Below are 18504 nucleotides of genomic sequence, written 5' to 3' on the forward strand. Positions count from 1 at the left end.
AAAATTTACAGCCTTCCCCAAAAAGCTTTTTTTTTTTTTTCCAAGGGAAAAAGGTGTAGAATCACTTCGGGGGTTTTATGGTCTGCTCTCCCCCATCCTCCCATGCCCCCCTTCTCTGCGTAATTTCATTTTTATGTTTCTTTCCTGGAGGACAAAGCCTGGCTCGTGGAGAGCCTGGATCTCCCCAGGTCAGCACCCTTAGTGGTTGGGACCCCTAACCTCTGACTCTTCTCCCTGTCCCCCTTCTCTCCACACTCTGGTCCCAGAGGACCTGTATTTCAAGGGGTAGACAGAGGTTTCCTATACCAGTCAACAAATACTTATTAGGTACCTACTGTTTACTAGCAGTGGGTTAGGTATCTCCTCTCAGAGATTGTATCAGTTCTTGCTTAAAATTCTCCAGCAATTTTCCCTTGAATATAGAATGCAATAAAAAACCAGCATCCCTGTGATCTGGCTGCTGCTCATTCCTGAGACTTCCTCGGAAGCTTGGCCACACTGGCCTTTTTGGTTCATAACGCTCCAGCCTTACGCCTGCTTCTGGGCTCTTGTACCAGCTCCTTCCAGTCGTATATCCCTTCCCTGAAAGAGTAGCCCCCTCATCCTCACTGAGTCCTTGGAGGGGTCCTCCCTGGCCTAACAGCCTAAGTGACCATCCTGCCGTCCTGCACGACATGGCCACCATCCCCCAGCTCGCTTCACTGTGCTAGAGCATCCATCTCATTCTATTAGGATGTTAGCCCATTAAAGCAAACACACCATGTCCCCCGTGTCTAGGACAGTGTGAGTGCCCTGCGGGACTTCATAAATACTCCCTGAATTATGGATAAAGGAATCAAAAGTCATATTTCAGGGGGACAGGTGATCAGGTGATGGGCCTTCCTGGGAGGGCTTTTCAAGTTTGGGGTGGGCTGGCCCCCTAAACACCTTTCTAGGGCCCCTTCCTCTAAATCTAGCCAGCTCTCAGTTGAAACTATCCAGACAGTTGAGATCCCAATTTTGCCAAAATTAGCTAGATGCAAACAAAAGTTTCAGTTTTGTTTATTTTGGCTGCCCTTCACCACCATTGGAATTAAACCAGAGTTTTAATTCCTGGGGGTCCTCCATCCTGCCTGCCCACCTCCTGGCCGCTCTTCCTTGTTCAAAGTCCATGTCAGGCCCAGGGGATTCAGGTTCTGCTTCAGCTGCTGTGTGACTCTGGGCACTTCACTGCCTGTCTCTGAATTTCCATTTCCTTATCGATAAAGTGAACTACATCAATGTTTTGCAGATACTTTTTCTGGAATCTGTCGTAAGAAATACCTTTTGTTTGGAGCAGCAGCACAGTTTCATGAAACAATGCTTATGCTTACGTATTAACTCTGATATTTTCATGTGGTGTGTATTTTTTCCCTTTTTTTGACCTTCTCAATTGATATTCTATGACCCACCATTAGATCATGGCCAGGCCAGCAATTTGGAAAACACCAGACTAGATAACCCTTTAACCCTCCAGCTCACCAGCTCTGTGATGTGTGTGATTCTGCTCCTCTGTTCTCAGAGTTCAGTCCTTCAGGCTTGTCTTCCTGAGCACCACATCCTCACACACACATGCACACAGCAAGGCTGGGACCCCAACACAGACCTGGAATCCTCCAGCTTGGAGAAAGAACTGGTAAACAGCCCTGCACCTGACCTCTGCACAGAGGTCACTGGTCCTTCCCTGAATTCTCCCAGACAGAAATGAGGGTGTGGTCTCATCCCGTAGATGAGAGACCCTTCTGCCCCAAAACTTGTTTTTCTTTTCCTAGCAGCTCCCTGTTGCCCTCCAAGCACTAGCTTCATTCCCCTCCATCCGGCGGCCCTCCCTGGGTGCCATCCGTTATAAACCATTTGTTCCTAATTGTGGAGATCCTGCTAATGACTTCTGAATGGGCAGTGGGGGGAGGAGAGTTCGGCTTCATTAGCGAGACGGAGTTCTTAGGCTTGAGGGGGAGTGGGGGTGGGTGTAGATAGAAGAGGGGTTGGTTCACAGGTCCCACTGGTGGCAGTGGGCAAACGATCAGGAGTGCCTGGGAAGGTGAAAGATTAATAATCACCATCACAGGAGTTAACGTCCATCCAGGACCTGCTGGGTGCCACACTGTGCTGAGTACTCCATGCACACTGTCTCATGTATTCTTCACAACAAACCTCTGAGCTGACTACAGGGTTATTCCCATTTTACAGAGGGAGAAACTGAGGCTCAGAGCAGGACTTAGCCAAGGTCACTCAGTACATGGTGGAGCCAGGATTTAGATCCAGATTCCTTTGACCAGGGTTCAGGTCCTACACTGAAAGGACCAGTGCTGCCTCCTTGAGAGGAAAACTAGACCTCACTTCCCAAACCACAGAGCTGGGCATTTGGTTTTCAGTCTGAGGGGTGGAGGGAGAGGGAAAATAAGCTTGAAAAGGCCAAATGGTTCCCAATTTCCTATTGCTCCCTGAGTCCTCCATGCCTTCTCCCTGGTGGGAGTTTTTTTTTTTTTTTTTTGGCTGTACCATGTAGCTTGTGAGATCTTAGTTCCCAGTCCAGGAATCAAACCCTTGCCCCCCTGCAGTGGAAAAACAGAGTCTTAACCATTGAACCTCCAGGGAATTTCTGACCCTGATGGGATCCTAAATGCCCCCACCAAAAGCTGTATGTGGGTATCTCTGGCCTGCAGGGAGGGGCAACTGAGCCCACTTTCCTCCTGGGGAGATTCTTTTTTGGTCTTTCCCCCATTTCATCCAGCTGTACCTCCCCTTCACATCTAGACAGCTGCAAGCTCCCAAGACTTCAGGGGAGGCAGATTTGTAGGCCTCACCAGACTGTGCATGAGATCACGATGATCCCTCCGTGAGGTTGAGGGGGGCTGGGCAGTCGGAGGTGTCTGAACTCCACTTCCTAGCTATGGGACCTTGGGCCTCAATTTCCTTGTCTGTCAAATGAAGCCAGTGACACCTGCCTTGTCTAGCTCGAGGTTGGGAAGCTTCACCTAAATGTCGAAGTGCTTTGAAAACTGCCAGGCACTGTTCACATGGTGGCTCCCGAACTCTGTGTCAGCCTGGGCCTGCCTTTCCCATTCAGCCTAGACTCAAGCGCATTTCACAGGGGTGCCTGCCAGGTGCCGGTGGCTGGGGCAGGAACCCACAGATCCATTCAACAGTGTCTCTGTTTTCAAGGAGGCCAGGACCTGGTCGTCATCAGCGGAGGAAGTGGGGCTGCATCTGTCAAGGTTGGGGGGGTGTCATTCCCCACATGTCTCGGGTGGGCAGGCTGCAGTGCTGTAGCGGGCCCTAGCCGAGGCAGGCAGGGTAGACTTACACCTGTAGTGCAGGGTGGCAACTGTGAGTCGGATGGGGCTTTAGGAAGCCTCAGACCTACCTGGTACCATGGGTGACCACCCTGGGGGAGGACTTCCTGGGCCACAGGGCCTCTCCTGGCCCGCCCTTCCTCCTCTTGGAGCACCACCCCTGGCTGGGGGTCCGGATGGGGGTGAGGATGAAGCAGCATCACACTGCACTAAGCATAAATGACCAGGACATCTGGGGAGGGGAGCTTGGGACCCAAACCCCTGTCCATCCATCACCTACCCCTGGGCAGCTGTAGGTGGAACCAGGTCCCTCACTGGGTCAGGTGTTGGGGCTGGGCTGTAAACAAAGTCCATGAAATGAGCATGTGCTGCCCACTGTGGCCTCCCCCATCATCTCTGTCACCACTCGATCTTCTCCAAGCCAGTAATGAGGCAAGTGGCCATGAAAGTGAATGAATGAGTGAAGGATGAATGAATGAAGTGCCTGGAGGAACAGACGCGGTAGGCTCTCCAGCCTCTCTGCCTACTTACCCCCAACACAAGTTGATTTTCTGTCCCTGGAAGTGGTTTCAAGGTCCCCAGACTCGCTGGCCATTTCTGTTGTCTGTGGGGTGGGGGTCGCTGTGCTGGAACACCCTTCGCTCTTCTCCCTCCTGGCGCAGTCCTGGTGAGCCTGCCCTTCCAGACTCCAGTCAGCGCTGCCACCACCTCTGGGCTCCGGCGCCCATCGCCGCTTCAGCCTCTAGCCCCGGGACAGGGCCATATTCTGTTTCTCTGTCTCCCCAGCACCTAGCACAGTCCCGGGCACACCGGAAACAGGAAGAAGGGCTGTGTGGGGAAGGCTGGGAGGTCAGAGGAGGCGATACGCTGGCCGGGCCTAGAGTCTCACCTGGTCCCCTGTCACCTGGCCTAACAGGAGGAGAGCTCAGAGTGGTAGGAGTAGGGGGAGTGAAAGTGGTGGCGGCGGGGGGCAGGGGGTGGCGCGGTGCAGTGATGAGGGCCTGCCTCAGGGAGTTCTCACAGGAATGAGATTGTAAGGCCCTGTCATTTTTTCCCTGTAAGTCTTGTAATTTCATGCTCCAGGGGCCCACAAAGTAGGAGAGTGGGGAGTGAATTCAGCCCCCCACGCCACTCCCCCGACCAGGAGACTGCCCAGCGCACCCCCCCCCACCAGCTTCCCCTGGAAATCCTTCCCATGTGGCTCCTTTGTTCCTACTAGAGATCTGGGGTGCATCCTCCCCCCACCCTGACCAGCGTCCCGTCTGGGTCGCCTGGGCTGCCAGCTCCTGACCCCTGACCTTTCTACCCCATCTCTACCTTTGGAGGATGTAGAACATCTGTCTAGCTTGTGTCACTAGACCTGGGGGGAGTCCCTAAAAATGAGGCACATAGAAGCAGAGCCCCTTCCTGATGACAACCCGGCCACCTCCCTTCCGCTCCCCGCCCCACACCTCCCCCCGCAGCCTCTCGGAGCCCTTGACTCAGGTCAGATTTCTACTTTCTGATGTGTGTCTTGAAGAGAAGCACCCCTGGGCCACTTCTCCAGGTTCAGGTCTGCAGAAAGACGAGCATGGGGGAGGTCTAGGATCTGAAGTGCTGGTGAGGGCCATGCTAATCTGGACCCCAGTTCTTCCCAGGGACACGTTCCTATAGATAATACCAGGGTGTGTTTAGATGCTGTCCTAAGGTGAACTAGATTTAAGCTCAGCTGTTCAATGAAAGGGCTGCAAAGGGGGTGTGCCTTCACGCTTGGTACGCAGTGGGCTCCCTGAGTGTTTGCAGTGGGGGCCGGGGGAGGTATGCATGCATCCATGCCCCCTCTTCCAGAGCCACCTTGGTGCTCAGCTTGCAGTGGGCATGAGAGTGAAGTCCACGTGAGGGTAGACAAGGGTTTGTGTGGGCAGATGTGTGAGGGGGCCACAGGTGGATTCATTTAATAGGTGTGCTGGGGAGAGGCTGGAGGAGGTGACAACGAGGAAGGCGGAGAGATTCAGAAGGGAAAGGAGCAGATCCTGAGAATGCCAGCTGTGTGCCAAGCACTGGTCCTTTAACACCCCTACCCCCCGCATATTTTGGAGCTGGGTGGTGGCCCAGGTTTGCAGAGCAGGAGGTCTAGATGCAAGGAGAGGGGATAACTTGCCACGATCACACCACGGTGTAGGGGGAGGGTGTGTGTGGCACAGCTGGACTTCACACTCAGGTCTGCCTGATGCCAGAGCCTGCTGTCCATGACCTGGACACGCCCACTCCGGGCCCCGAGGAGGTCTTTGAGGAACCTGGGGACAGACAGATTTTTTGCTTCTGGAATGTGGATTCAAAACTAGTCCTGTACCCCCTGCCTCTGCACCCCTAATGACCTGGAGTGGAAGTGGGTGTGGCTGAGGAGCAGGGATGGAGGGCTTGGCAGACCTTACAGAGGACTTCCTGAGCCCTCCCTTCCTACCAGACCTCTCCTACCCAACCTCCCAGTCACTGCCCATCTGCCCACCTCCTCTACCCACTGACTGGCCAGAGATGCTCCTCCTGCAAACTCCAGGCACTTCCTGTTCCCATGAGCCCATGATCCCACCACCTCAGAGTCCAGTCTGAGCCACCTTGGCCTCACTGATAGTTCACACTCCCTTCAGAATTTAGTTCAGTTCCCCAAGTGCCACAATATCCCAGGCCCAGACCCCCCTGGAGTCATAAAGCCATGCAGTGCTCAGACCCTCGTCCACCCAACTGTGTGCTCTGACTTCAAGTGGATGCTATTCCCCTGAGCCCTCAGATTGACCACCTAGCAAGACAGATGGCTTGGGAGCCAGGCTTCTTGGCCTCAAATCCTAGCTCTGATGCTTCTGAGTTATGTGATCTTGGGCATATTACTTAACTTCCTGGAGACTCAGTTTTCTTATCTGCAAAATGGGTCTGATAATCCCTACCTCACACCTTCCCAGGAGAGGATCAAATAAGATCGTCCCGGTAAAGTGCCTGACACGTATGTAGTAGATGCTAGACAAATAATCTCTGTTGTTAATGTTAGAACTTTCTCCTGCGGCGTTGTTTGACCGCCCACCCTCACGTTTGCTCCCCCATTGACATGTGTGCTATGTGCTTGGTCATGTCCAACTCTTTGGGACCCCATGGACTGCCCTCCAGGCCCTTCTGTCCATGGAATTTTCCAGGCAATACTGGAAAATCCTGGAGTGGGTTACCATTTCCTACTCCAGGGGATCTTCATGATCCAGGGATTGAACCCATGTTTCCGGCATTGGCAGGCGGATTCCTTACCACTGCCCCATTGAGTCCCAACAGTAGGGCTTCCAGAGTGAGTCCCTACAGGCTCTGATCCCCAAAGCCTGGTAGCTTCTCTCAATGACTCCTAGCTTTATCCACAAGCCCAGGTGGACCCGTGACCCTCTCACTCATTCCCACAACCTTCCACGTGAACCTGATCTCCTCCCCTTCATTCTCTCCAAATGTCTCTTAGAGCCGCTGGAGCACTCATGCGCCCCTGTCTTGCAGGCTCTCCAGGTGGCCCGGCAGTTCCTGCTGCAGCAGGCCTCGGGCCTCAGCTCCCCAGGGAACAACGACAGCAAGCAGTCAGCCTCTGCTGTGCAGGTGAGGAGGACACCAGCCCAACTGGGCTGGTTGGGGGGGACCAGGCACCGAGGGAGGGGAGGACCCACTGGAGAGGTGCTCTGGAGCAGGCAGCTTCCCAGCGGGAGCCACAGTCGCTGCCGGCTGGGTGGAGGAACGCCCTCCCATCTGCACCTGACCGCCAGGCCTTCGCCCCCAAGCCCAGGCGGCTCAGAGTCTGAGTGCCTCGGCCCTCCTCATCTGCACCTCTCTGCCCACTGCCTCTGGCCTCTCCCCGGCACTTCTGGGTCACTCAGCCTGTCCCTGTCCCCTCCCCAGCGCTCTCACTCGCAGAGGCCACCGCACCCGGTCCTCCCACCTCGTCTCTCACCCACCAGCCCTCGGTCTCCCCACGTTTCCTGTCTCTTGGTGTCTCTCTGTCTCTTTTGTTTTCCTCTGCACAATCTGCCCTTTTTTCCCCCCTCTCCCTTCCCCGCAGTGTGCTGGCCCATCTGGCCGGCTGGGGGAGGGGAGATGGGGTGGGGGCGGGGGTAAGCCAGGCCTTCTGTTTACCTTTTGTGTCACAAAGAACTTGGGAGAATTGCAGTCTGAGTCGGGGTGGGTCACAGCTTCTCAGGCAGCCCGGCCCCCTCCCCATCGCCGGCCCAGCCACCAAGCTTCCTCGCTCTCCCCACCCCTCTTTGCAGGGAGGGGGGACACTCTGAATTGGGGAGAGGATTAAGCGGGGCTTTGAAAAGAAGTTTATCTAAGGGAGGAAGGTTGAGCAAAGCTGGAGCCTTGGGGGGTGGGGTGCTGAGGGGAGGAAGGGGGGACGAGAAGGGCAGGGCATGAGTGGGTACTGAGAGCCTGGACAAGGACCTAGGCCTGGGTTTTGTCCTGGGGCTCTGAACGCAGATCTGTGTTTTATGTAAGTGCGGTCAAGAAGTTAAAGGTGCCAGACAGTGGCCCTCTGCTAAAAGCCTCCAATCCAATGAGACATCTCTCAGGGGGCGGAGCCGGGCACAGAGGGGTAGTGGCCTGGGCAGGGGGGAGGGTAGGACAGAATCCGGAGAGCTAACGGGAATGAGGTGTAAGGTTCTCATGTTTCCTGGAGTGTCAAGACTGGGTCTGTCTGAACTAGGGAACACACCCTCCCCCGCTGCCATCTCCCTGCAATGCAAGAGACCTGGGTTCAATCCCTGGGTCAGGAAGATCCCCTGGAGAAGGGAATGGCTACCCACTCCAGTATTCTTGCCTGGAGAATCCCATGGACAGAGGAGCCTCATGGGCTCTAATCCATAAGATTGCAAAGCGTTGGACACAACTAAGTGACTAACACTTTCACTCCCCACCCCCATATACTCCTTAAGTCTGAAGTGGCCCTTAGGCTCCTGTGCTGAGTCTGTTCTGAGTTTTCTACCCTAGGCCCAGCCTACTGCTTTTAGAATAGCTTGCATGCTCAGTCATGTTTGACTCTTTGCTACCCCGTGGCCTGTAGCCTGCCAGGCTCCTCTCTCTGTCCAAGGGATTTTTCAAGCAAGAATACTGGAGTGGGTTGCCATTTCCTCTCCAGGGGATCTTCCCAACTTAGAGATCTGAACCCAGGTCTCCTGTGGCTCCTGCATTGGCAAGTGGAGTCTTTACCAGTGTGCTACCTGGGAAGCCCCTGGTCCAGCCAATACCACCTTCTAAAATCAGGGAGGAGTCAGCTGGGGAACGGTTGGAATGTTCCCCAATCCAGAGAGGGTCTCTTGACCCAGTAAGAGGAAGGAGCTGGATGGTAGTTGGAAGGGCTGAGGTCAGGCATCTAGAAGGATTTTGTGACTGGGTATGAGGAGTAGGATCTGAAATACTTAAGAAAAGAAGGGATGCTGTGGAATCCTCCTTAGGAAACCACCCCCACCGCCAACAATGAGAGAGGTCACTCAACACTTACTCAGTACCTCCTAAACTGACAACATTTGCACGGTGCTTACCATGGGGCAGACACTAGGTGGTTTACAAAATCATCCCATTTTATCTTAACCATCCTAGGAGATAGATGCTGTTATTAGCTCTGTTTTGCAGATGAAGCCTCTCAGGCCCAGAGAGGTTAAAAAACATGATCAAAGACACACAGCTAATAAGGGGCTAAGCCAGGATTTGAACCCAAACAAGTAGCTCCAGAACACACACTTTCCTGCCTACATTGTGATTTTGTCACGTGCTTAGCACAGTAGTGAACCACAGTGCCCAGTACAGAAGCCTGGCCTGATGGTTCTCTGGGCTCCGGGAGATGGGGGTTCTTAGGGCCATGTCTGAACTTCTCCAGGAGCCTGGAGTCCCAGCTGATGATCCTCCTCCTCCAACCCTGAACACCCTTCTTGCCTCTCCTCCCCATGCTCAGGTTCAGTTTTCAAGGAAGTGGGGCTTCTGACCCCAAGTGAGGTCCAGGGCCTGGAAACAGCTTTTTTCTGTGATCTCATGGCTGGTGGGAGAACCTGGGAGAGTGCATTTTGTTGATCTGGAGTTTGGATGAGGTGGGTCAGGCAGCTCAGTGGCAGCCCCTTTCCCAGCAGTCCCCAACTCAAGGCAGGATTGCCTGCCCGCTCACCTCCCAGCTGTGTTCACCACCCCTCTCTCTCAGAGCCAGCTTCACAAGGATTTCTAAAACCAGGTTAGGTCTCCAGCTCCAGCCTGGAGATTGCCTGGTTTGGGCCTGGGCCCCAGGCAGGGAGAGTCACTCACAGAAGGCAGTACAGGTAGCTAAGAGTTTGTTCAGAAGGATGGTTGGGGCAGCCCCTTAGCTAAGCCAGCCTCTGTCTCATCTTCTTAGCCCCCTTGCCGTTCCTTGAAGTTCTTCTTGGTGTCTCACCTCGATCTTTCTTCGTGCTGCTCCAGCCAGGACTGAGGGCTACTCTCTGGTTATTCTCAAGGGTTATTTGCAACCTTGGCCTAGTCTCCCCACTCACCCATTTAAAAGAGGTTGAGTTTGGGTCCTTGATTCTGGCACCAAATTGTACCCATCTCAGCCTCCAAATGAGCTTCTTCTGTGTCAGGTGCCATCTCAGCTCCTCCCAGCCCAGCATACTATATGCATGGTGGTTGGAGGGCTCCGAGCCTAGGGTCGCTGAGGGAGGGGCTGGAGGCAGCTGGCGGCATTTTGCCTGGGGCTCACACTGCCAGGGCTTTTGTAAGCATTTAGCTGCCCTGGCCACCCTCCAGATGGTGACTCACGGGCCTCGCTGAGCTGACTCGCTGACGGTGCCCATCCTGACACATCCCAGCCTGGTAAGAGGGGTCACTGGGGACACCAGGGGAGCGCCAGCTCAGTTCTCAGAACCCCCAAGGTGTAGGAAGGGAAGAGATGGGTTCAGGCCGTCTAGGAGATCGGCAGGCAGCAGCCACCTCACTGACCTTTCTTGACCCTGCTGGGCCACCTTGGAGATGAGAACACACAAGGTAATCTGTCCAGATTGCAGCAGCCACCTCTCCAGCCAGCTGCTTGGCCAGTTGGCAGGAATAGCAGAGGCTGGGGAGGCCTTCCAAGGTCATCTCTTCCATTCCCCTGCCTCCAAGTAGGAAAGCCCCAAGGAAGGAAATGCTGCATCCTTTCCTGCAGGCCACTTGCAGTGACTCAGAGCCCTGGTGCCTGGAAAGACCTCCCAGGTATCTGGGCTCAGTGTTCCTGGCCAGACCCTGGCCATCTGCTCTAGGTCAGTCCCCACAGCCATGAGCATGGGAGGGCCAGAACTGTGGTCTGAAGTGATCCTTACCGTGTAATGCCCTGGGGCCCAAGTGCTGGGGTGCACTCATGGAGTAGTGGGGGAACAGAGGGAAAATGGAAAACCCAGAGGGTTTTCAAAAGTAACTGTCTTTACGTTAGTGTAGTTTCATGACACACAAATAACTTCCACTTACTCCTTTTCCTATTGTCCCTCTAGGCCTTCATTTCCTCATCTGTAAAATGATGACCGTGATGGTGCCTTCTTCCTAGGGTGTCTGTGAAAATTCAGGGAGATGATGCACATAGGGCTTAGCCTGGTACATTATCAGTTGCCAACAACTTCCTCTTGAGTAGTCCGGTGAAGCAGGGAAGGCAGGCCTGCCCGACCCCAGTTAGGGGATGCAGAAACGGAAGCCTAAGGGATTTCAGAGGACAGTCAGCGTCAGGGACAAGAACTTGGGTCACCTGACTCAGAAATCTATGACTCTGAGCTCATCACTACCTTGTTGGGGGCACCCAGCAAAGGATACAGCCTGGCTCTGCAAGGCGGGGTGGGTCTGTGCCGTGGTCTGCCCCCCACCACAGGCCCCTCCATGGGTGGGGACCAGAACAGCCCTGCAGCCTGACTTTTCCCCGTCTTCCCCAGTGACAGCTATGAAGAGGGAGGTTGGGCTTTGGAATCTCCAACCTCTTTGACCCCTTCAGCTCCCTGGGTGATTCCATTTCCGCTCACTCTCCCAGCCCTTCTCAAGAGCTGCTTGGGTGGGGCAGGCAGTGCGGGACCTGGGCACAGCGGGAACTGTGGAGCGCACAGACCTGGGCGTGAATTCCAACTCTGCGCTTGGGGCGCCCTCATTCACCCGGTGTGATTATGGCTAAAAAGCAAGGTGCCCCTTTCAGGGGTGTTTGCACGGAGATGGCTGGGGCAGAGGAGGGGAGCCCAGGGCTGCGGCTCATTCACTGCCTATGGGGTGGGGGCGATGAGACTTGCTGGTGTCCCTCAGTACCCTGCACGTCCCCCCTCTGCCTGGGGATACCCTCACTGGTGGTTTCAGGCTGGGCCCGGCCCCTGCCAGGGATCCTGAGTGGAACCACCTCCTCCTCTTCTGCCGTACCCATGAGGCTGGGGAAAGGTGAAAGGGCCCAGGAGTCCCTTGGGGACATAACCTGTCCTGTCCTGACCAGGACAAGTCTCTGCAGGACGCTCCTCCTGGACTGGGCCGCCAGCTCCCCTCCTTCCCCACCCCAAAGTTGATCTGCAGGGGAAGTAGCTCAGCTAGGGGAAGTATAAACTTACACTGAGTGCCTGTTGCGTGCCAGCTCTGCTGGGGCTGTGCTGGGGCTGGGGAGTGAGGTGGGAGATCAGAGTCTTGACCACGTAGGCCTTGAAGACCGATAGTGGGTAGCCGATGGGCTGGTCAGGACAACTCTCCTGCTAAAGCAAGGCAACAAGACAATGTTGCCACTTGGACTACCCTGGCTATGAATGCCCAGCTTGGGGATTTCAGGGGAGGTGGGAACTGGGGGAAAGAATAATGGTACTGCTTTTCCCTGAAGCTTCTGCCCAGAGCTGGATTCTCTGGGCCTCCTAGAGAGGCCTCACCCAGGGCGGGGGACAGAAAGCTGCCCTGTTTTGAGAACCATGCATGTTCCGGCAGGATGGAGGCATCTCTCGCAGTCCAATCCCTGTTTTATGGGAGATTCTGGAGACGGCCAGTGACTTGCCAAGAAGTCACATGGCAAGTTCAGTGCAGAGCAAGGAGCAGTGGCCTGCCTCCCCGTGCCCCTGCCTGGTATTTCCACCCCACTTGGACCTCGGGATTTCCATCCACTCACCCGGGATGGCACTACCGTGCTCCCTGGGCAACAGCTCCAGGCCATTGCATGTGCCGTCTAGGCAGACGGGCTGGAGTACATGACATGGATGTGAGCTGGGCCAAAGTCCAGATCCTAGTGCCATGTGGGCATTTTGAAACTTTCCTGTGGCTGCAGGCTGCCCTCCCAGCCAGGCCTACCTTGTGGGTCCTGTTGTCAGAACACACTGAGTAGGAGCTGGCAGTGGCTACATGCTGCCCCTCCCCATCACTTGGTGGTGGTGGGGGAAATCCTGCAAAGCATGTGTTCTACTGACCAGTGTCACTAGGTTCTAATACTCCCACACCAAGAACTGCGTATAAGAGCTTCCCTGGTGGTAGCTCAGATGGTAAAGAATTTGCCTGCAATGCGGGAGATGTGGGTTCAGTCCCTGGTTTGGGAAGATCCCCTGGAGGAGGGGCATGGCAACCCACTCCAGTATTCTTCCCTGGAGAATCCCCATGGACAGAGGAGCCTGGCGGGCTACAGTCCATGAGGTTGCAAAGAGTCGAACACAACTGAGCGACTAAGCACAGCACATCTTCAGGCTCTGTTCTTAGGTCCGTAGCCCCCTTAAGAGGCAGGCACTGTCACTACTTCCATTTCAGAGACAAGAAAACCAAGAACAGGGACTTCGCTGGTGGTTCAGTGATTAAGACTCCGCAGTTCCACTGCAGGGGCATGGGTCCTATCCTTGGTTGGGGAACTAAGATCCCACAGGTTCTGTGGCCAAAAAATGTTTGCTTTTTTTTTAAGAAGAAAGAAAACCAAGAATGAAGGAGGTGAGTCACTCGTCCAGAGACACACGGCTAGCAGGTGGCAGAGCCAGAATGTGAACCCAAGGCTGCTCACTCCACAGCCACTCTGCCCTGCTGGGGGCGGGGCCCTGGGTGGGGGCCTCCGCGGGGTGGGGGTGGAGGTGAGCGGTCTGACCCAGCCCATCCCACAGGTACCCGTGTCGGTGGCCATGATGTCACCCCAGATGCTCACCCCCCAGCAGATGCAGCAGATCCTGTCGCCCCCCCAGCTGCAGGCCTTGCTCCAGCAGCAGCAAGCGCTCATGATCCAGCAGGTAAGTCTGCCTCCGGGGCCGAGGGAAGGGCAGGGAGGGGAGGGCGGGGTGTTCTGGCCTCCCCATTCCCACCCTATTTACTACCAACATCACCAAGGGCCACAGTCGTGGCAGAAACCAGAGAGACTGCTCAGGCCAGACTGACCTGCCTTCCTCCGGGACAGCTGGGGAGAGGTCAGAGGTCAGGCCTCTCCCACAGTAGACCCCCCCACCCCCTACACCCTCACAGCCTGCTGGCCCCACCTGTATCTCCAAACCCCAAGGGAGGGACAGAGAACATCCCCCACCTTTTCCTGACCTACTAAGGGAGAGGGAGGGTGCAGAGTGTGGGGGAAGCTCCCCAGCCCCTCTCAGTCCTGACTCTACTGGGGAGGGCAGGGCAGCCCTCCCTGCTGGACCATCTGTCTCTCAGCAGCCCAGTCACGAGGGGGCTGGGGCTGCCTTGGGGTCAGCAGTCTGGCCAGCGCTAACCCCCTCCCGCCCTGCTATCCACCCCCAGCTGCAGGAATATTACAAGAAGCAGCAAGAGCAGCTCCACCTACAACTCCTCACCCAACAGCAGGCTGGGAAGCAGCAACCCAAAGAGGTGAGGGGCTTGGGCAGGGCAGGACATGCCCTTCAAAGGACGCCTGCCCTTCACCCGCCACTTCAACCCCATCCTGGCTGGAGGCTGGGCATCCCAGAGTGGTCGGGAGAGAATTGCTTTGTGGGAACAGTAGAAAAATCAGGAGAGGCTGGGGCGGGGGTGGAGGCACATTCCTCCATCTCCCCTCAACCCCGTTCAGTCCTCATCTCCTTGCCTCATGTTGTGGGATGAGGAGAGCTGAAGCACCGAGCCCTGGGTTATCTGAGCACGCACATGTCGATGATGTGTGAATGTCCTCATTCAGGACAGGCCGCCTGCTGGTCCTGCCCTCTCCCCGCCTCCTCGTCTCAGTGACCAGCACCTCAGCCCTCCAGGCCTGGTCCTGAGAACCTTTCAGCCCTTTAGCTCTGTTCCAGCTCCTGTCGCGTGCTGCAGCATCCTGCGCTGCCTCTCCAGGGGTCCTGCAGCCCACCTCCCTCTCCTTCTCTGTGCCACAGTGCCTCCTAAGCTTCCACACCAGGCCCTGTGCCACCCCCACCGCCCACCCCTGCCCCCCACACACTTCTATGTTCTGAGTTGCCTCTTCCCAGAAGCTGCCTTGCTATCGCCCAGTCATTCCCTCCCAGCCTCAGCCTCTCTAACCGAGGTGTTGTGTTTGTTACACTCTCCCCATTGTCTCTAGAATGGGTTTACTGAGAAGCCACCCCCGCCATCCTCCCACCTGCAGGGCGGGTGGGCCCAGCCATCCCTGCCTCCTAAGCACCCAGGACTTGCTTGGCTCCTGGGGCTTTAGAAAAGACTTACTGACAGACTGACTTGCCAATGCTTGCATGAAGTACTGAATCGGTGGAGGCAGGGAGGGGGCGGGGAGGGAGATCAGGGGCCAGGGCAGGGGAGAGAGAGCCAGCAAGAGCAGAACAAGCAAGTGTGGGTGGCCAGCGGGCACCTGGGCAGCAGCGATGTGTCTGTTCCCCTGTCTGGTGACCTGTCGATGCTGATCTGTTAAAGTCCCATCAGACTCCTGGATTCTCTGTATCTAAGAAGCAAGAGAGGAGAGGAGCTGAGGGGAGAAGGCCCCCTCCTCAGAGCGGAAGGGGGGCACCCCGGGCATGTGGGAAGGGTGCCCGCCAAGCGGGAGTGGCCCCCCGAGTCTGACAGGCTCATCCATCATTGTGATGAGAGCCCCCGCCCCCCCAAGGCGAGCACAGCTGTGGTGCGGGAGCTGAAGCCGTGGAAGGAGGGAGGCGGGAGCAGGGAGGGCGTCGTGCTGCGTGTCTGGGTCTGGCTGTGTGTGTGTGTGTGTTTGCGCGCCTGCGTGCGTGCGTGCAGGCGTGTTTACCGCGAGGCGGCATGCAGCCCTATGGAAGCTGGGCCGGGAGCAGGGAGGCTGCAGCGGCGGACGCCACCACGACAGCTCCAGGGGCCGACAGGCCCTGGGAGGGGGTGGCTGCAGGGTGGGGGCCAGATGGCACGCCTGAGGCTGAGGGGACCCCTCTCTGCCCGCCCCCGCGGGCCCCCCACCAGGCCCTGGGGAACAAGCAGCTGGCCTTCCAGCAGCAGCTCCTGCAGATGCAACAGTTGCAGCAGCAGCACCTGCTCAACCTGCAGAGACAGGGGCTGGTCAGCCTGCAGCCCAGCCAAGCCTCGGGGCCCCTGCAGACCCTCCCGCAAGGTGAGTGCCCAGCCCCCACCCAGCCCCAGCCCCTCCGCCCTCGCTTGCCTCCAAGGGCTCCCAGGAGCCAGCTGCGGCAGGGGGCTGCCTGTGTTTCTGGGGCCCCACAAGCCTCCTCTCTCCACCTTGCAGCAGCTGTGTGCCCCACGGACCTGCCCCAGCTGTGGAAGGGCGAGGGTGCCCCCGGGCAGCCTGCCGAGGACAGCGTCAAGCAGGAGGGGCTGGACCTCACCGGCACGGCCACCACCGCTACCTCGTTCGCCGCCCCCCCCAAAGTCTCACCCCCCCTCTCCCACCACACCCTGCCCAACGGACAGCCCACTGTGCTCACACCTCGGAGAGACAGGTATGGGGCTCGGGCCGGGAGGAGGCGCTGAACACCTGCCTGGGGACTAGCCTTGACCCCGAGGGCTGGCATAGTGGGGGCTGGGGGCTTTGCTTCTCCCAGGGCACAAAACTGTGCTCGGTCTCTGGGGAACCTGTATTAGGGACTGAAACCTCATCCGCAGGGGAGCTGGGACTGCACAGGACCCAGGCTGCTGGGGTGTTCAGGGTCCCTGATCCCCATCTCCCTCCTGTCCTTGCAGCTCCTCCCACGAGGAGACGCCTGGCTCCCACCCCCTGTACGGACATGGAGAGTGCAAGTGGCCAGGCTGTGAGACCCTGTGTGAAGACCTGGGCCAGTTTATAAAGTAGGTGTCACCACTCCTCTCCTTTGTCCCCCAGCCTGCCACCCAACTTGCCCAAGTGTCCTGTGTCCTCACCCCATTGGGGGGGGCCTCATTCCTTCTCTGCACCATCAACTCCCTCATTGCTCCTACCCGCCCCCCCAACAGTCTGTGTTCCTGGTCCAGCAGCCTCCCCGCCCTGTCCCCTGTCCCCAGTCAGCTGAAGCCCAGCAGGGTGGGGGTGTGAGGAGGAGGAGAGACCTTCTCCCACCACCCTCCCCAGCTTCCTCCAGGCCCAGCCCCGAGAGTGACGGCCTAGAGATGGCCTCCGGGCCTGGCGGACAGGCGGCTGGCAGCAGGCGGCCAGCTGCCACAGCCGTGCCAGGCTCTGTCACTGACTGATTAACTCCGCTGTCTCCCAGACCCTTGCAGCATCAGGGTCAAACAAATTGTTTTCACGCTTCGTCAGAGGTTTACTTAATTAGTTCATTTGCAATTAGATCTCTCTGTAGCTGGGATTTTAGCAAAGACATCAAAGGAGGCTGACGAGAAGGCAGCTTCCTCCGTGGCCCTGTGTTTTTTTTTTTTTTTTTGGTCTGGTTCCCTTCTTTGTATGTCATAGTCTGTCTGCTCTCCAGGCTGTGGGCGGGATTAGAGGCTGGGAGGGGAGGGTGGTGACAGCAGGATGACCAGGGCCAACTTTCTCTTGTCCGCCCCCTCCTCCCCACCGGAAGACACCTCAACACGGAGCACGCCCTGGACGACCGGAGCACGGCCCAGTGCCGTGTGCAGATGCAGGTGGTGCAGCAGCTGGAGATCCAGGTGTGGCCCCAGGCTGTGGGGACAGGGCGCGGGGGGCTTCTGGAAGGGTCATCTTAGGTTCTTGAGGTCCGTGAACACAGCTGGATTCTGAGGGGGGAAACCAGGGTTGGGGGCCACTCTGCTGGGAGGTCCCAAAGAGACGCATACTAACTAAAACAACAAAAATAAACAGGAATAGCTAACATATTGAGCACCTGTTTGTGCTATGCTAAACCTCTAGGTGACTCAAGGGATCCTCTGAATAACCTTATATGGTGGATACTATTATTATGCCTGCTTATGGACTGTAGGCCACCAGGGTCCTGGCCCATGGAATTTTCCAGGCCAGAATACTGGAGTGGGTAGCCATTTCCTACTCCAGGGCATCTTCCCAACTCAAGGATCGAACCTGTGTCCCTTTGCATTTGCTGCATTGGCAGGCAGATTCTTTACCAGTGTGCCACCTGGGAAGATTCTATGCCCACTTTACAGACATAAAAAACAGGCACACACACACACACACAAAAAAAAACAGGCACACACACACACACACAAAAAAAAAACAGGCACACAGAAGTGCAGTAACTTGCCTTTGGTCACTCAGCCAGTGGGTAGCAGAGCTGAGATTACAACCAGAGCAGTCCAGCTCCAGAGTCCACGCTCTACAGCCTGGAATACGTCGGAGGCTACTCGGGACAGTCCCTGAGGCAGCCAGTCAATGTTTACCCACTGCCTTCCAGTACCCAGCAGAGCACCTTGGCGTGAGAGGGTGGTTGTGAAAGATCCGTTGAGTTTATGAATAGGGGTGAATGAATCATCCGTCCATTCTTGTATCCCCATTCAGTGTGTGAGGGCACTCTCACACAGAAGTGCCGCTGAACTTCAGCCACAGCCTGTGCCGTTGACGGGGAGAAAAGGCGTGTGCTGTTGGGGAAAAGTGGGCACTGACGGGCAGCGGCTGTGCTGGGCTCCAGGCCGGGGACACAGAGTCCGGATAAGCGGGGAGGGTTTCATAGAGGAGGGATAAGCAGGAGGGTTTCATAGATGGAGGGAGACGCCAGGGGGTAGGGGTGAGAGGTGCTGGGGATGGGGGTTTCGGGTGTGGAAGGGGAAGAGGGCCCAGCTGCCCCCAGCAGAGCGCCCCGCTCACCGCCCGCCTCTCCACAGCTCGCCAAGGAGAGCGAGCGGCTGCAGGCCATGATGACCCATCTGCACATGCGGCCCTCGGAGCCCAAGCCCTTCAGCCAGCCAGTGAGTGACTCTCCCCTGCCTG

At 56.7% G+C, this 18504-nt stretch overlaps 1 protein-coding gene across 4 annotated transcripts in view; it reads left to right on the forward strand.

Moving 5' to 3' along the window:
- FOXP4 (forkhead box P4) overlaps positions 1 to 18504 on the forward strand; it is a 51288-nt gene that overhangs the window by 23440 nt on the left and 9344 nt on the right. For 2 of the 4 annotated variants that reach the window (XM_055406152.2, XM_055406154.2), the window contains exons 3-10: positions 6819 to 6914; positions 13382 to 13504; positions 14004 to 14090; positions 15615 to 15762; positions 15898 to 16108; positions 16350 to 16454; positions 17165 to 17252; positions 18399 to 18482. In XM_055406152.2, coding sequence (XP_055262127.1) covers positions 6819 to 6914; positions 13382 to 13504; positions 14004 to 14090; positions 15615 to 15762; positions 15898 to 16108; positions 16350 to 16454; positions 17165 to 17252; positions 18399 to 18482 — 942 coding nt within the window. Of the gene's footprint in view, positions 1 to 6818; positions 6915 to 13381; positions 13505 to 14003; positions 14091 to 15614; positions 15763 to 15894; positions 16109 to 16349; positions 16455 to 17164; positions 17253 to 18398; positions 18483 to 18504 lie in introns of all 4 variants that reach the window. The other 2 variants (XM_055406151.2, XM_055406153.2) reach the window with 1 other exon arrangement.

Source organism: Moschus berezovskii, chromosome 23 (genome assembly GCF_049115385.1).
Source record: "Moschus berezovskii isolate FMDL1 chromosome 23, NW_MosBer_1.0, whole genome shotgun sequence".
In the NCBI taxonomy this organism is placed as follows: domain Eukaryota; kingdom Metazoa; phylum Chordata; class Mammalia; order Artiodactyla; family Moschidae; genus Moschus; species Moschus berezovskii.